At 34.9% G+C, this 18,089-nt stretch overlaps 1 protein-coding gene across 5 annotated transcripts in view; it reads right to left on the reverse strand.

Moving 5' to 3' along the window:
• LOC132099113 (rab-3A-interacting protein-like) overlaps positions 1-18,089 on the reverse strand; it is a 63,647-nt gene that overhangs the window by 29,515 nt on the left and 16,043 nt on the right. For 4 of the 5 annotated variants that reach the window (XM_059505563.1, XM_059505564.1, XM_059505561.1 and 1 more), the window contains exons 4-6: positions 17,708-17,885; positions 4,943-5,038; positions 388-465 (exon numbers count right to left, since the gene is read on the reverse strand). In XM_059505563.1, the coding sequence (XP_059361546.1) occupies positions 388-465; positions 4,943-5,038; positions 17,708-17,885 (352 nt within the window). The remainder of the gene's footprint in view (positions 1-387; positions 466-4,942; positions 5,039-17,707; positions 17,886-18,089) is intronic. The other variant, XM_059505565.1, reaches the window with a different exon arrangement.

The following is an 18,089-nucleotide window of genomic DNA, read 5'->3' on the forward strand; positions in this document are numbered from 1 at the left end:
ACACGAGTTATTTAAATTCTCTCCTTACATAAATTTGCCTTCTAAAAGGGAAACTCCTACAAATGCATATACAATAAGGTCAGCCACAAAAATAACTGCATCCACACCTTTTCATCTCTAATTTTTCAATGTGTGTCTTTGGTAAATCTTTACATTTGCTGTTAGTAAATCTGGTACATAGGATACTATAAATAAATAACCTCAGTTTAAGTTTAATCTTTTGTCTTGGTGACAATGTCAAATATTAATGTTTAGTTTGTCGATTAGCTTTGTTTCTTCTCTGAACTGCATTGTATCTCTCTCATTTGGCTAGTTTATTTCTAACCATGTAGAAAGTGCAGTCTTGGCATTCAGCCTTAACAAAACAGTAATGTCAGCATAACTCACCTTTCCCAGTGCCTCCTTAAGTTGTTTTTCCGCAGTGGCCTGCTTCAGGTTTGCTTCGTGCACCATCTTATGAGCCTCCTGTTGAGAACGTCTCAGATCAGATCCACATTAACTCAAACTCATCTGAGAATAACCCACACCAAGAGACACCTCTACCACATCAGACCGGACCAAACCAGAGTCACCTCGCAGAGCAGTGCTACAGGAGGACTTTGACCAACAGAAGCAAATGAGGGAAGACAGAAAGAAAATAATAATAAAAAGTTAATTAATAAAATATATTAGTTAATAAAAAAAAAAAATATATATATATATATATATTTATATGAGAAAAGTATGAAATGCATAACAGAAAAGGGCAAATGAGACTTTAGAGCAGATTACCTAAACACTCAGCACATCTGGATTCAAATAATGTGAAGATCAACATAATCTTGTGACCCTGTCCACACAATGACAGATAAGTCAATTGAAGTAATTTGGATCTGGAGACCTATTTAGTTCAGAAGGATTCTTTAACAACTTTTTGAAAATTTGATTTGTGATTGATTTGTGAACTCAATTACAAGTAAATTTTGCTAAGCAGACCAAGTTTCTTTTGATATAATTGCTTCAGTTAAACAGTGGCTGTCATAAAAACAGACTTTCTTGACTAATTAACACAAATCACATTAACACAAACAGGTAAAATAAACTGAATATACACCCCCATTTCCATAAAAGTTGGGAGAATTGTAACATGCAATAAAAACGAGAATCTTGGATTTCCTAATTCTCTTCAACCTGAAATTAACTGACAAAACTACAAAGAATAGATCTCCAATGTTTTCACTGCATAACTTCATTGTACTTTTTTTTTAAAATATGAACACATTTTGATGGCTGCAACACTCCAAAAAAGCTGGGACAGAGGCTAAATAAAATTATCCAAGTTAAACTGTTTTGAAACATTACACAATAAGGATCACAGAGTGGATGCGCTTGACTGGCCTGCACCATGAAGAAGAGAATAAGACAACAAAGACCACAGACTGTTGAGGTGAAGTCATGTCTCAAGCAAGAAAATTCCACTTGCAAAACTGCAGCAATTAGTATGCTCTATTCAAAAACAATAAAATAATAACAATAATAATAATAATAAATGTAATCAAAATGTAAGATGATGATGTAGCACAGTTGTAAGCATTCTTCTGTCCCAACTTTTTTCAGTTTGTTGCAGTCATTAAAAATCTAAATTAGTTTATATTTACAAAATACAATTAAGTTGATGAAACATCTGGAAGACATGGGAGATATTTTCTTTGATCATTTTAAGTTTTTATTGCATTTTACAAAATGTCCCAACTCTACTGGAAATGGGATTGTAAAATAGAGTGCTGCTGGGATGACATGTTTTGTAGATGAAAAATCCTGTAACATTTTAGCATTTCCAGTTCCAGAGATTTTTTAATGGGCTTTTGATCAAACACCTGAATAAGATGTATATTTTCAATATATTTTCACCATATTTTCTACAACATAAAATACATCAGAAATACCCTCTTGTGGCGACATTTATTTGTTGAATTTCACAGTAAAATTGTTCCTATTGTGCCTATTGTGATTATTAGAGAGGAGGCATGCTGCATTACAAATAAGGTTTAGCAAAGTTGTTTTCATTGAAATATCTATTACCAAACCTTATTTACTCAAAACTGCCTACAATGCGTTTAAGATAAATGGGCATAATTACAATTGAGTTTGTTTATTCAATGGATTGGAACCTCAGTGGATTCTGCAGCTCATACAACTGTGAATTATGCAACAGTTTGTTCAGCTGAACTTCAGTGTTATTTTCTAAACAGCTAAAGCAATATGAAGTGGACTTACATTTAGTGTACTCTACATAGTTTTCATGGCACCCCAAAAGCAAATGATGCAATAAATCATGGTGGAATAGTTTCAGCTAGATAATCTTAAAATCAATTTGTAGGATTATTACGGAAGTTTATTAAGAGGTGAAAACCGAGGGTTTGATGTGAACTCCTTTACAAGCCTGATAGCACATGTACGTCACAGAGCCATATTCAGTGGGAGTGTTTTTATGGATATTGTCATTTATGGGCCATGGGGAATTTATATATTATTTTAAAAGTTCCCTATTAGATGTTAAAACTGTCTGGAGATGATTTCTATGAATGTGACTTTGTTCATTCACTCTTTTTATACAACAAATTTGATATGTTCAATTCTTTGTAAATACTGTTTGTTTCTTTGTGAATATATATATCTTTATGTGACAGTTATAGTGCAGTAGGCTGAGTTAAATATATATATATATATATATATATATATATATATATATATATATATATATATATATATATATATATATATATATATATATATATATATATATATATACACACAACCCGAATTCCGGAAAAGTTGGGACGTTTTTTAAATTTTAATAAAATGAAAACTAAAGGAATTTCAAATCACATGAGCCAATATTTTATTCACAATAGAACATAGATAACGTAGCAAATGTTTAAACTGAGAAATTTTACACTTTTATCCACTTAATTAGCTCATTTAAAATTTAATGCCTGCTACAGGTCTCAAAAAAGTTGGCACGGGGGCAACAAATGCCTAAAAAAGCAAGCAGTTTTGAAAAGATTCATGTGGGAGAACATCTAGTGATTAATTAAGTTAATTGATATCAGGTCTGTAACATGATTAGCTATAAAAGCTTTGTCTTAGAGAAGCAGAGTCTCTCAGAAGTAAAGATGGGCAGAGGCTCTCCAATCTGTGAAAGACTGCGTAAAAAAATTGTGGAAAACTTTAAAAACAATGTTCCTCAACGTCAAATTGCAAAGGCTTTGCAAATCTCATCATCTACAGTGCATAACATCATCAAAAGATTCAGAGAAACTGGAGAAATCTCTGTGCGTAAGGGACAAGGCCGGAGACCTTTATTGGATGCCCGTGGTCTTCGGGCTCTCAGACGACACTGCATCACTCATCGGCATGATTGTGTCAATGACATTACTAAATGGGCCCAGGAATACTTTCAGAAACCACTGTCGGTAAACACAATCCGCCGTGCCATCAGCAGATGCCAACTAAAGCTCTATCATGCAAAAAGGAAGCCATATGTGAACATGGTCCAGAAGCGCCGTCGTGTCCTGTGGGCCAAGGCTCATTTAAAATGGACTATTTCAAAGTGGAATAGTGTTTTATGGTCAGACGAGTCCAAATTTGACATTCTTGTTGGAAATCACGGACGCCGTGTCCTCAAGGCTAAAGAGGAGGGAGACCTTCCAGCATGTTATCAGCGTTCAGTTCAAAAGCCAGCATCTCTGATGGTATGGGGGTGCATAAGTGCATACGGTATGGGCAGCTTGCATGTTTTGGAAGGATCTGTGAATGCTGAAAGGTATATAAAGGTTTTAGAGCAACATATGCTTCCCTCCAAACAACGTCTATTTCAGGGAAGGCCTTGTTTATTTCAGCAGGACAATGCAAAACCACATACTGCAGCTATAACAACAGCATGGCTTCGTCGTAGAAGAGTCCGGGTGCTAACCTGGCCTGCCTGCAGTCAAGATCTTTCACCTATAGAGAACATTTGGCGCATCATTAAACGAAAAATACGTCAAAGACGACCACGAACTCTTCAGCAGCTGGAAATCTATATAAGGCAAGAATGGGACCAAATTCCAACAGAAAACTCCAGCAACTCATAGCCTCAATGCCCAGACGTCTTCAAACTGTTTTGAAAAGAAAAGGAGATGCTACAGCATGGTAAACATGCCCCGTCCCAACTATTTTGAGACCTGTAGCAGAAATCAAAATTGAAATGAGCTCATTTTATGCATAAAATTGTAAACTTTGTCAGTTTAAACATTTGCTATGTTATCTATGTTCTATTGTGAATAAAATATTGGCTCATGTGATTTGAAAGTCTTTTAGTTTTCATTTTATTAAAATTTAAAAAACGTCCCAACTTTTCCGGAATTCGGGTTGTATATATATATACATACACACTTTCAGTCAAAAATTTGTGGTAAGATCATAAAAGTTTTTGTATTTTTGGAAATAATTAATACTTTATAAAAGTCTATATACTATAAAATATTTTTATTTCAAATCAATGATGCTTTTAATACAACTGTTTTCAGTACTGATAAAAATATGAAATGATTCTGGAGCAGAAAATCAGCTTATTAGAATGATTTCCAAAGGACAATGTGACACTGAAGACTGGAATAATGAAGCTGAACATTCAGCCTAGTCATCACAGGAATAAATTATATTTTACAATATAATACAATATCATGTTTTATTTAAATTGCAATAATATTTCACAATATTACTGTATTTTCATAATATTACTTTAATACATATGTGTGGACAGAGTGCAATCAAAAACTGTTTTAGTTCTGTTTTGAATTATTTGTCTATGTGAGTAGACCCATTACAGTGCTGAGTATTCAGAGTAACTTCAGACGATCAAGTGCTTCCAAACACACACAGATCTGCTCTGTCTTTTGGCAGAAGAAACCAAACAAACCTCAAAAAGGCTAGCAGTGAGTTCCTCCAGCTCCTGCCCCAGCTGGTCTCTCACTTTAGAAAGCCTCTCACACTCCTCGTCTTTTAACTTAAGCTCCTTCAGACACATGCAATGACATGAACAATACAAAAATGAAAAACAGAACAGAAAAATAAGGAATGTATGGCTCATTCTTTCTTTTTGCCAGTGACATTAATGTAAATGGGTGAATGATACAACACACTACAATATTTTTTACAGAAACAATGTTAAATAAAATACTGTTGGTGTACAGTAAATGTACAGTTTATTTGGGTGACATTTTACTGGCAGCAGCAGATGCAGTCTGGATTTGAACCTGTGGAAAAGCATGACTGGTAAATGTTTGCTATGTGCTCGGTATTGTTATTGTTAGCTAAACCTGTAAGAGAAAATTGTTAAATTGAAATACAGCTAAAATAAAAGTAAAAAAAAACTTTTCAGTTAGTTTCCAATGAAGCATTTCGAATTTCCATTCATGGTTTTCAAATTGAAGTAATGGAATTACTAAACGAAATTAAAATTAATTAAAATTAAATATAGATATAATAAATGTCTAAAGCACATAACAAAAACACTAAAATGAAATTGAAAATATAAAAATAACTAATTCAAAATATACTATAATAGGATATATAAATAACTTTTATTCAGCTAGAAATCTTTTATTCCACAGGAATGCATTAAGTTAATCAATCAAAAGATAAAGCAAAGATATTATTTTTCAAATAATGATTTTTATTTAAGCAGTTAACTGAAGAAAATAATTGGGGGTGGGGTATTAAGCAGCAAAAAATGTTTTCTACACATTCATAATAACAAGATAACATAATAATATCAATAACCATTATTAATAGCCATGACCCAATAATAATAATTGAGCACCAAACCAACATATTAGAACAATTTCTAAAAGATGATGTGACACTGAAGATTGCAGTAATGGCTGCTGAAAGTGCCATTACAGGAATAAATAAATTAAAGGGAACATTGGATGCAAAATTTACTTTTACATGGTCACATTTTACATACATTTTATTATTATTGTTTGTAATACCCAAAAAAAAACTAAATAGTCTCAATTATCAAGTCGTTTGATTTTCTGATTAGTATGACATCATATTGCTCAGGCCCCACCCTGACGGACTGTCCCTGTATTAGCATATTTCAACCCTCTGCCAGTTGTACACTGTCTGTCATTTTCTCAGCGCTCCAGCGGCTATAGTGACAATATTGTCTGATAAGCAATGCAGGTGTTTTGTATTTAATAAAGCCCCTTTTACACTGCACGCTGGACCCAGAAAATAGCCGGGTCACCTTCTGTGTGAATGCAAACACGTCCCGGGATTGATTCCAGGATCAATCCCGGGTCGGGGACCTAGTAACATTGCCGGGTTCAGTCCCAGAATGAGCTCTGTGTGCACAAAAGCCAGAACTAATGCCGTAAAAAGGTGTGTAGTAGTGATGACGCACGTTATCATGCGATTCTTTTACCGGGTGTTTTGAAGGCAGATCAACGTCCACGACGAAAAAAAAATATGCAAACTGTAAAGAAGCAGAGATCAGTTAGCTCCTCACTATCCGCACTGAATTTGAGATCATTCGCCAGCTTAAGTGAAAGTTAACGTGCCTTACATTTTCGACTCGTACATTACAGGTCAAGTCCTGATGTAACATTTCATTACGGGTTGTGTGTGAACGCACGTACATATTCCGGGTAATCACTGGCAGTGTGAAAGTGCAAAATCTAGCGACCCGGGAACAATTGCCGGGGCGCATTACCCGTGTATTTTCCGGAATGGCAGTGTAAAAGGGGCTTAAGTGTCTTCATTTTCTCCCAACATCAGAGCCACTAAGGACACAGTGGGTTAGTTTTGTTTTTGAATGTAATGCACCACTGAATACACCGCATTCAGTACAAGTAAGTCTCACACTTTAGATTTTTTTATGATTATTGCAAATTGCCCCAGAAGAGAGGGCTGGGTTGAACAGTAGCTCATTAGCATTTAAAGAGACATGCACCGATTAGAGTCGCTGTGATCAGAGCTGTTTTTGACCAGGAAAAAAGGGTGTGGTTTTAAACAAATATTTAGGATTTTTAATGAAGACCCTAAAGAATCATACCAACTTGTGGAAAATGGGCATCCGATGTCCCCTTTATAATAGATAACGGTTTTAAAGCTGCTTTAAATTGTAGTAATTTTTGACAATATTACTCTTTGTTCGATCAATTATTTGCAATTTGTTTTGGTGAGCATAAGATATTTTCAAAAACATACATTTAACAACCCCAAACTTTATATGTTTTATATTCAATTCATTAATCTTGCAGGAAAGTGGCCCTCCAGACTCTGGGATCAAAGACACTAGTGTGTTTTTATAGTAGTCTGGCTTGAAACAGATTGCCCAGTTTATGAGCTACACTGTAAAACCCGACAAGTTAACTTAACTCAAACCGTTTGAGTAAACAGATTGCCTTGATTTAAACCATGTAAGTTTTGAAACTTTGCATTCAAGTAATTAAGTGATTAACTGAGTGCTGATTGAGCATTAGTGATGAACAGCTGCTGCTAACAAACAGAATCACTGAAGAAAAGAGAAACACAAGAACTACTACAACTTCAGACACAGCCTTAGATGAAATCAACTTAAATAAAATACATGAAATCTCTCAAGATCTGATTAAACAACCCCACAAACAGCATCACCAGCTCCACTTATTAATAACCAGACTGACTTTATTTCTGTCAGACGTCTACAGAAGATCTTCCTGAGAATGAACTAAGGTTTAGATGTTGATTTATTGTTTCATTTGAAGTAACCATGTTAGAGATCAGTGTTTGCTTTAGTTGGGCTCTTGACCCTTTACTTCTGTCTTAGTCTTTTCTCTGGCTGTTATAACCGTGTGTTTCTAAAACACATTTGTTGTAATTCAAAAGCCCAGAAGAAATGCCATCAGGTGCTAACCTGTACCTAGGTGTAGGTTGTTATACTTTATATTGGTGATGATAATCATCAATTATTGAACTGTACTGAGTCTAATCTCCGATGAAATAGGTGTTGTGTTATTTGATTGATTATAGTAAATGGATGCTAAGAGCCAGTGGTTCTGTGATAATCAGATAATACAAAGACTTTCCAAACAGTTTGGACTTCTATGGTGTCAATTAGTCACACACAGACATCAATAATCAGCATATGAACCTCAACAATGGTGACCATAAAAAAAAAAAATGCTGCAGAGCATGCTGGGAGCCATGGATGAGTTTTGTAATACAATAGTACCCAGCATGCATTGCAGCATGTTTTTTTTGTCACCATTGTAGAGGTTCATATTCTGATTATTAATGTCTGTGTTTGACCAACTACTGGCATAGAAGAAAAATGTATGTGTACAAAATGTTTAGAAAGTCATTTTTATATTAACTGATTATCACAGAACCACTGGCTCTTAGTGTCATTTTTTACTAGAACCACTTCTACTAATTACACCACTACACCACTACACCTACTTCATCAAAGATTAGACTCTGTACTGTACGGCTCAATAATTGTGAATAATAATGAATAATTATCATCCCAATATAAAGTATAACAACCTACACCTAGGTACAGGTTAACACCTGATGGCATTTCTTCTGGGCTTTTGAATTACAACAAATGTGTTTTAGAAACACACGGTTATAACAGCCAGAGAAAAGACTAAGACAGAAGTAAAGGGTCAAGAGCCCAACTAAAGCAAACACTGATCTCTAACATGGTTACTTCAAATGAAACAATAAATCAACATCTAAACCTTAGTTCATTCTCAATAAGATCTTCTGTAGACGTCTGACAGAAATAAAGTCAGTCTGGTTATTAATAAGTGGAGCTGGTGATGCTGTTTGTGGGGTTGTTTAATCAGATCTTGAGAGATTTCATGTATTTTATTTCAGTTGATTTCATCTAAGGCTGTGTCTGAAGTCAGTTGTAGTAGTTCTTGTGTTTCTCTTTTCTTCAGTGATTCTGTTTGTCAACGGCAGCTGTTCATCACTAATTCACAATCAGCACTTAGTTAATCTTAATTGCAATGTATATCTTCTTTCAGTGAACTCAACTGAATTAAGTTCAGAGTACTCATAACTGTTAGTTTTTTCAACTTAAATGGTTTAAGGCAATCGGTTTCCTCAAATGGTTTGAGTTAACATAACTTGTCAGGTTTGAGTGAGGCTGTGTCTGAAGTCAGCTGTATTTCCTTTCTCTCTTTTCTTCAGTAATTCTGTTTGTTAACAGCAGGTGTTCATCACTAAACTCAATTATCTCTCAATTAATCACTTAATTACTTAATTGCAATGTATATCTTCTTTCAGTGAACTCAACTGAATTAAGTTCAGAGTACTCATAACTGTGAGTTTTTTCAACTTAAACGGTTTAAGGCAATCGGTTTCCTCAAATGGTTTGAGTTAACATAACTTAAGGATATCTGTTTACTCAAACCGTTTGAGTTAAGTTTACTTGTCGGGTATTACAGTCAAGGCAATCGGTTTACTCAAACGGTTTGAGTTAAGTTAACTTGTCGGGTTTTACAGTGTAACACTGAAGTGAGGCAAACACAGACACGCCCCCTGATGGTGTTAGACATGCCCCCTGCTGTTAACTCTTTGTTTGTTCAGTATTATACCACTTTCATTTTCTTTGCATCTTGTACTGGGAGCTTTAGGTTACACTGAGGTGTTGAGATGTGATGGATTGTGTTCAGACTCAACCAAGTGTGGCATCATTTTAACTCTAATTTCTCAATCTCTATAAGAAACTCATACCAGACTGATATCTGTGTGATCCTGTGCTAGCAGAGCACATTTTCTCATCAGATGGCCATGTGTCAACAGGACAAGAGTTTAACTTCTAACTTTTATGAATAAAATGAAATATAATCAGAGCAATTACAAACTAATAAACTTCACCCATCATGTACACCACAACTGGATTGTGCACATGTTCAGAAAGACAGAGGTGACGTGTAGTGTTTATCTAATCTTTCAATTATTCAGTTACACTTTTTTTATGCAAAACCTGTTGAAGGTTGTTTGTGGTTTGTTGTTGTCATTTTGTAATTTTGTGTCCCAAATAAATCAGACTGTGACAGTGGAATAGAAAACTAAACCACAATGGAGCTCATCTTCAATACTTAGCATCTATATCACAACTCCAAAATATGAACTGTCGTTTATCAAAATAGTAAGCTGTAAAATACAATCCTTTTCAAATGCACCAAATCACTATTTTTGGTAGAAGACTAAGGTGTTTATATTTAGCAAACGTTCTTTAAACAAACCTGTCCAGCATTTGTCAAACAAATTCTCTGCGTCGAACTGCTATTTTCAGATAATGTCAAAATATTTTATGAATACTGATGTTCTGACGTGATATTTCCATAAAGGAAAAGGACATATGTCAAGCTGGATTATTGGAAATTTAAAACATCAGAAGCAGTTTCTCACTTCAGCATATCCACTTTGGACTATCAGCATGAAGCATGGTCTACTCTGGCCCAGAAACGTCCACTTAGACAGGAAAATTCTGTCTGACTGACATATGTAGCCTATTTAAGGGAAAACTTAATTCTGTCTGACTGATCAGGAGTTCCTCTTTTGCTATTTTATAAGCCTGGCTTCGAATCTTCGCGATCTTGTTAGGTTTTACAATAAAAGATAGTTGTCTCTTTCGCTTACATCTATACACCTTTCACCTTTTAAGACAAAAAAAAAATGTATTCATTGTTATTTTTTATTAAAATACACAAGAACAATAAAACCGTAAGATTCAATGACAAACTAGCTTACAAAATGTTTATGAACAAAAACGAATAAGATGAGGCATGGCATATGCCTACACTATATGCTGTATTAGGCCTATAATGACTAATAAATTACAGAACGTTTAGCAAACACTGAGGAATCAAATAAAAAAAAAAGATTATCAAAAAAGAGACTAGGGATGCACCGAATATTCGGCCACCGAAAATTTTCAGGCCGAAAATGGCATTTTCGGTTTTCGGCCGATAGACTTTTATCACTGAAACAACACGGCCGAAATGTTGTGATGATGCAAACAGAAACCGCGACCTGCACCTGCATAGCGCAGACCACAAGCTCCCCGCAACATTCACTTCACACCAGTGAGGACATTCTCTCTCTTCTTATTCATTTATTCGCAGCACTAAAGCATCTCCTAACAAAGAGATTAAGACGGACCACGAAGTGAAAAAGTAGAGTCTGTTAGCACACGTCTCACTGAGATCTTTTCGGATCCTCTGCACTTCATCGCGAATGTGCTTGATCCGCGTTATAAAGACCATTACTTGGATGCGGAAATAAGGCAGCGTGCACGAGAAATGATCCAGGCCGCGCTGGATGAGGAGAACCCGCGTGGAGGCGGAGAAGCTCCAAGCGTAGGAGACTGAGATCAGAGCGCAGAAAAAAAGACTCGTCTCTGCACCAGATGAGGGGCATGCACCCTCGTTGTCTGATGTGTTCAGTGGAATTCTGCAAGAAAGTGCCTCAAATAATAATACGTTGGCTATTTTGTTCTTAGGCTACTATATATGTGACATATATATATATATATATATATATATACACACACACACACACACACATACATACATATATACACATACATATCAGATTGTAGCCATATTTCTGCTAGATTTCTGCTTTAATTTGATAAAAATGTTTATTTATGCCCTGGCCCTAATTAAATACACTCTCTCAAATATTTCTCAAATGTCAGGCAGATGACAAGCTCAACTGCTCATCAGCTAGATGGTTATCTGTCTGAAGTCCCCATCCCCAGAAGTGATAACCCTCTTGCCTATACTGGAGAAGTAATGCACTTCCTAGTCCTACAGAGAACAATTTCAAATGCACTTCACCTAAATGCACTTTTTTATGAGAGAACAGTTCATTTTAAAACCTTTCTGCAGGCCAGTAGGCCTGTACATTATTATTTAATATACACATGAGTGGGATAAATTTTTAGTTTGAATTTTATTTTATACTGTGCATTGTTGCAATGTGCTTAATAAATATTTGCATAATTTGTAATTATGTATTTTTATGGTTTTTTTTTTAAATAATTTATGTAATTGTAATTATCTTTGAAACTTTCATATTAATTTATGCAATTGCAATGTCTTAATTTTGGTAAAGTTAGTACACGGTCATAGCAATAAATACAATGGTACTAATAGTTGGCATAATTTCTTTCGGTGTTTTGGTTTCGGTTTTCGGCCTTGGTTTTCGGTTTCGGCCAAGAATTTTAATTTCGGTGCATCCCTAAAAGAGACCCTCAATAGCATAACGTGAGGTAAACGGCATAAATAAGCTTTTCAAAATGAAAAAAAAAGCAAAAAGAAAAGAAAAGTAAAACTAAACTTGCTGCCGGTGACAGTCCTTGCATGTCCGTTTGCATGTCGCAGTTCAAACGAGTTGCCATTTGATGTTTCTCATATGCAACAGAAAGGGCAGCTTTTATGAGTTGCACAATGCGGTTGTCTCACCAGTGCGACCGCTCACTAAATTTGGTCGGTCGCAGTCTGGAAACTGCAATTAATAGTAAATATAACCAAAACAGGTTATTTTTTTAATATGAATAATAAAATAAATATAAGGAAAACTCGCATCGGCATAGGCATTTGGCAACTTCATTTTTGCACCCGATACTGAATCAGAAACCACTAGTTTATCAATAAATAATTAAAATGTTTCCTTTTCCCTGACACATTCATAATCACTTTGCCGGAGCTTTGAGGCAATTGCTTTATGCGCGAGCTTGAGCGCAGAATAAGCTCTAGCCTAGTACTCCTGCCAATATATTAAAGTATGGTTAATATATTATTATATTAATCAATTTAATGTAACATGCGACTAGTTGACTAGAAAAAATCTTTAGTAAAGGGCAGGTCTTAGCACAACGAAGTGCTCAATTTTTTAAATAAAATGCTATAACGACACTATGAAAAAGTGTGATAGCTGCAAATCACAAGTTATGCACAAGTTTTATCCCTAATTAGATTATGAAGAATGATTTGTTGATCTTGTTTTCCCTTAAATAGGCTACATACCTTCCGAAATATATTTTTCAATTACTTTCAAAAAGTGGTAGGGACAATATCGACCCTGGTGGTGGGGACATGTCCCACTAGTCACACCTGCAAATAATATATATATATATATATAGTGCTGTCATCTCATCAGAAGAGATTCATTCACATAAATTAATAATATGTGCTAAAAAATAACAATAATGGGCACTAAAAATATAATGAACACTGCAATATTTCATTGTGACTTTGCCACAAACTTAATGTTTTAATGACAATGAATTCTTCAGAAGTGTCACTGCAGCAGTCTAGTCAACATAGTTAGTCATGGTGTACTGATGTTAACCTTTGTTCACTGGCTACAGGAAATTGAGTTGCAATAAGTCAGTCAATAAGACTCAAGCTTTGCAGTAAGCAAAGCAATAGGCTTTGAGAGGAAGCAGATTTTTTTTAATAATATTATATTGTGAGCTGGTTACTGACATAAAATTCACTATTCTGTTGGACTTCACAAGCTTGCGATCTGATTCAATTACAAACTTGATTCCATTCTACTGATTATTTTATATATATATATATATATATATATATATATATATACAGTACAGACCAAAAGTTTGGAAACATTACTATTTTTAATGTTTTTGAAAGAAGTTTCATCTGCTCATCAAGCCTGCATTTATTTGATCAAAAATACAGAAAAAACAGTAATATTGTGAAATATTATTACAACTTAAAATAATAGTTTTCTATTTGAATATACTTTTAAAAAAAATAATTTATTCCTGTGATGCAAAGCTGAATTTTCAGCATCATTACTCCAGCCTTCAGTGTCACATGTAACCTCAGTCTATCACGTGATCATTTAGAAATCATTCTAATATTCTGATTTATTATCAGTGTTGGAAACAGTTCTGCTGTCTAATATATTTGATGAATAAAATTTTAAAAAGAACTGCATTTATTCAAAATAAAAAAAAATTATAATAATATATATTATAATAATATATTTTCTTTACTATCACTTTTTATCAATTTAACACATCCTTGCTGAATAAAAGTATTGATTTTATTTAAAAAGAAGAAAGAAAAAAATCACTGACCCCAAATTACTGACCAGTAGTTTATATTGTTATTACAAAATATTTATATTTTAAATTTTTTTTTTTTTTTTTTTTTTTTTATTCATCAAAGTATCCTAAAAAAGTATCACATGTTCCTAAAAAATATTAAGCAGCAGAACTGTTTCCAACTTTGATAATGAATCATCATATTAGAATGATTTCTAAAGGATCATGTGATGATCCTAAAAATTCAGCTTTGCATCACAGAAATAAATGATAATTTAAAGTATAATAAATTTAAAAACAATTATTTTAAATTGTAATAATATATCACAATATTAAATTTTTCTTCTTATATATATATATATATTAGGGCTGGACGATTATGGCCTAAAACCAAAACCTCAATTAATTGAACATTTTACCTCGGTTACGATTAATGAATGATTATTTTGTTTCCGTTTTGTTTTGTTGCCCTCATAGTTCACTTACAAGGTTTATACTGTAAGCAGGGCCATAGCTGGGGTCAGCGGGGCCCCGGTGTAGGTTGTACCAGTGGGCCCTGTTTGAAAGTGTTTAATTTGTATGTTCGTTCTGTTTATTTGTTTGTGCTATTTACACAGTGTTTACGTTTTTTTTCAAGTTTGTAAGTGTCCAGGTACAGAAACCGAATAATTAAATGTAAAATAGCACTGTAAAAATTAAACATACAGTCAAACCAAAATTTATTCAGATACCTTAAACATTTCTCACATTATCAGTTTATTTGCTATAGTTTAGAAAATGGTAATAAAATATGACAAGAACTCAAGAGTTAAACTGTCAGAACAAATTCATCTTGATAATATCAGATAACTTTGATAGAAAGATGTGTAATGGATTGCAATCAAACAAAACTTCAGACAACAGTCAATACTTTGTTGGCCAATTACCAAGCAATGATTAATTGTGTTCAGTCTGTGGTGTGAAAAGGTTGAATTAGCAATTCCGCAAAGGAGAGCTCCGTTCAGTGTTACCGTCTGTGAGACGCGGCTCTCTCTCCGCGTGCGCACCGAGCACAGTGCGAGTAACCAGCTGCTCAGTTCAGCTTTTCCGCGTCTTGTATTTGAATGCTTTAAAGTTTTTTGAATGGTTAAATTGGCAAATGGCAAGACTTAATAACAAGTGAAAATGCGCTTTCATGACGACACGCAGCAGCATTCTGTCAACTGTCCTGAGCGTCTTTTTAGACTGACCTCAGCCAGACGGTTGAGATCGACTATTAAAGGTGGGATATTTTTTCGTATTGAAATAACGATCATAGCTCACTATCAGAAGTTATTTTATCTATGTTCGTAACATTTCTTACAGATTATTGCTCGGTGTAAGAGATAAATAAAGATCAGATAAAGATAAATTAGCACAGTACCAGTATGAGTGATTTTGTGTGTGAATTAGTATTACTGTCTCTATATTATTGTGAAGCTGTGGGTTGTAAATAGCCTAGTTCCTTCAAAAGTAGAAAAATATGCTAAAATACGTTTTGAGATTCTAAGCTACTTTAGTAATAAATCACAGGACAATGCTGACAACTAGTTTTTGCGTTCCTCTGTGCGCGCGATCTTCACAGCTGTTTATATGAGTGTTCGTGCCACAATGCAGCTGCGCGAACATGGGAGCTCGATATAATAATACACATCCGATCGTCTAATCGCCAAACCATAAAACAAATACAACTGACAAAGTTTAGTGAAGACGCAAAGCTCACCACTCACGCACCATCACTATGTGTTGAACCGGCGTTCACCTCCGTGTTTTGCTTTTATGCCACTGACTGGACGGAGCAGAGTCATGTGGCTACACACGCGGTAGTATGCTTTTAAGGGGGAAGTATTAACAGGATTAAAAAACCGAAATAACCGACATGGGAAAATTAAGTCGGTTAGAGATTCTGAATTTCGGTTTCGATTACTTTTCGATTAATCATCCAGCCTAATATATATATATATCAGGTACAGAACAGTACAATTACAATACAGTACAATTCTTATTGTTATGTATAAAAGGAAGACGGTCAGTTGGAAAATTACTATAATATAAAAGGTTCAAATTAACTGATGATAAGGTGGATAACACTGATAAGGCAGTCTTAGAATAATAATAACATTATACTAACTTTTTACTCTACAAAAAAAGAAACATCCCTTTTTCAGGATACAGTATTTTAAAGATAATTTAGTAAAATCCAAATAAGCATTACAGATCTTCATTAGAAAGGGATTACACAATGTTTTTCATGCTTTTTCAATAAACCATAAACAATTATTGCACCAGTTGAACAGTCCTTTAGACACTAAACAGTTTACAGGCAGTAGGCAATTAAGGTCACAGTTATAATAACTTAGGACAATAAACAAACACCAGGAAAAAGATGTCCAGGGTTCCTGATCAACTGAGTAATCATGCCATATCCCTGTTGCAGGAAGGCATGTGGACTGCAGATGTGGCTAAAGCTCTGTTTGGGGACTAAATCTCTTCACATCTGGCAACCACAAGCATGAACATTATTGTAGTGAAGACTTATTAGCAATGCAATATAACGAAAAATGCCTAAATATTTTTTTTTTTTTAACTGTTTCAGGATAAATAACGAGCAAGGCAATATCGGGATGATTGTTTTAATTAATCAAGAAGGGTGGATATTGTTATCAATATTAAAACATGATTATTTGTGCAGCCCTAAACGATGCCTCATGGTGCAATCCCAAAGAGGCACATAATCACTCTCAATGACCTTTTCCTGGACTGTTCCCAGCTGGTGAGAAACTTCGACAACTTTTATCATTTCAGAAAAATGAATTAACCAAATGTAACGCTGCCGTTGGGACTGATGAAGTGGAGAAAGTAACAGCAGTTATCAAATAACTAAATTATCATATTTGCTCAGGTGGGTGCTGGGGTCTTAACTATAGGATTGCAACGTATATCTATTTTGTTAATTAAACATTACAAATAGTGCACGTCTAATTAGAGTTATGCCAGTCGGCGTGGTAGCCCAGGTCTTGTTCCTTCTATGTCCCCTGCTTTGAGTGGTTTCTTTCATGTATGTTATATTTGCAGCAGCAATAGTTCTTACATGCTCACAGCAGCATGTTGTGGATGTATTGGCAGTAGCAAGTCTTTGTACTTGCTCTGCCCCAGCAACAGCAGCGTACAAGATCTATTCCTCCAAAACCAAATACATTAATATTGTCATATACATTACCATGCCAATCCCTCCCGAGAGTTGTCAAGACCGAAATAATGTTTAGTGAAGTTTTATTGTACGGCACACATCAACTGAAATCCGCATAGACTAAATGATCTATTCCTGGGATTAATAATTGATATTGGTTAATCAAAGTGAGAATCGTTTATTTTCAACTCAGCCCTCTAGACTTTTCTCTTGTGAAATTACACTGTGTCATAACCAAAAGACGTGATATAATGCAACTCTTCAGAGTCTGAAACATTGTTTGTGGTGTTCATAATTTCTCGTTCGTTTTGGATGAATACATCTGCGAAATGAATAATTGTAAGTGTAGATCAGTGAGTGTCAGTGACATTTGTTTAGTATCTTACCCGTTGTGCTTTGGCAAGCTCCTCCTTTAGCTTCTCATAGCCTTTCTCTCGGACCTCCATTACTGACGGACTTCTTAGACAGGACAGACTGTCTGTGCTCAGGCCCAGAAAATCTTCTCCATCAGCGGATGGGACGTTGCCATCCACCACATCCACAGCGGATGCGGGATCCTTTGCACTGCAGAGACAAACACCGATTTGATTTCTCTTCAGTCTAAAAAGAGCTTTAACTGAAACTAAGGGGAGGGGGAGGGATTAGAGCCCAGCTCTCTCGGTAGTGCACACATCGTCAGAAAGGAAAAGTTGCTGATCATGAAAAAATATAGAATTTTAAAACATAATGACATGCACACAGATATTATATCATTTATAATAATGCAAC

This window comes from Carassius carassius, chromosome 22 (assembly GCF_963082965.1).
Source record: "Carassius carassius chromosome 22, fCarCar2.1, whole genome shotgun sequence".
Classification (NCBI taxonomy): Eukaryota; Metazoa; Chordata; class Actinopteri; order Cypriniformes; family Cyprinidae; genus Carassius; species Carassius carassius.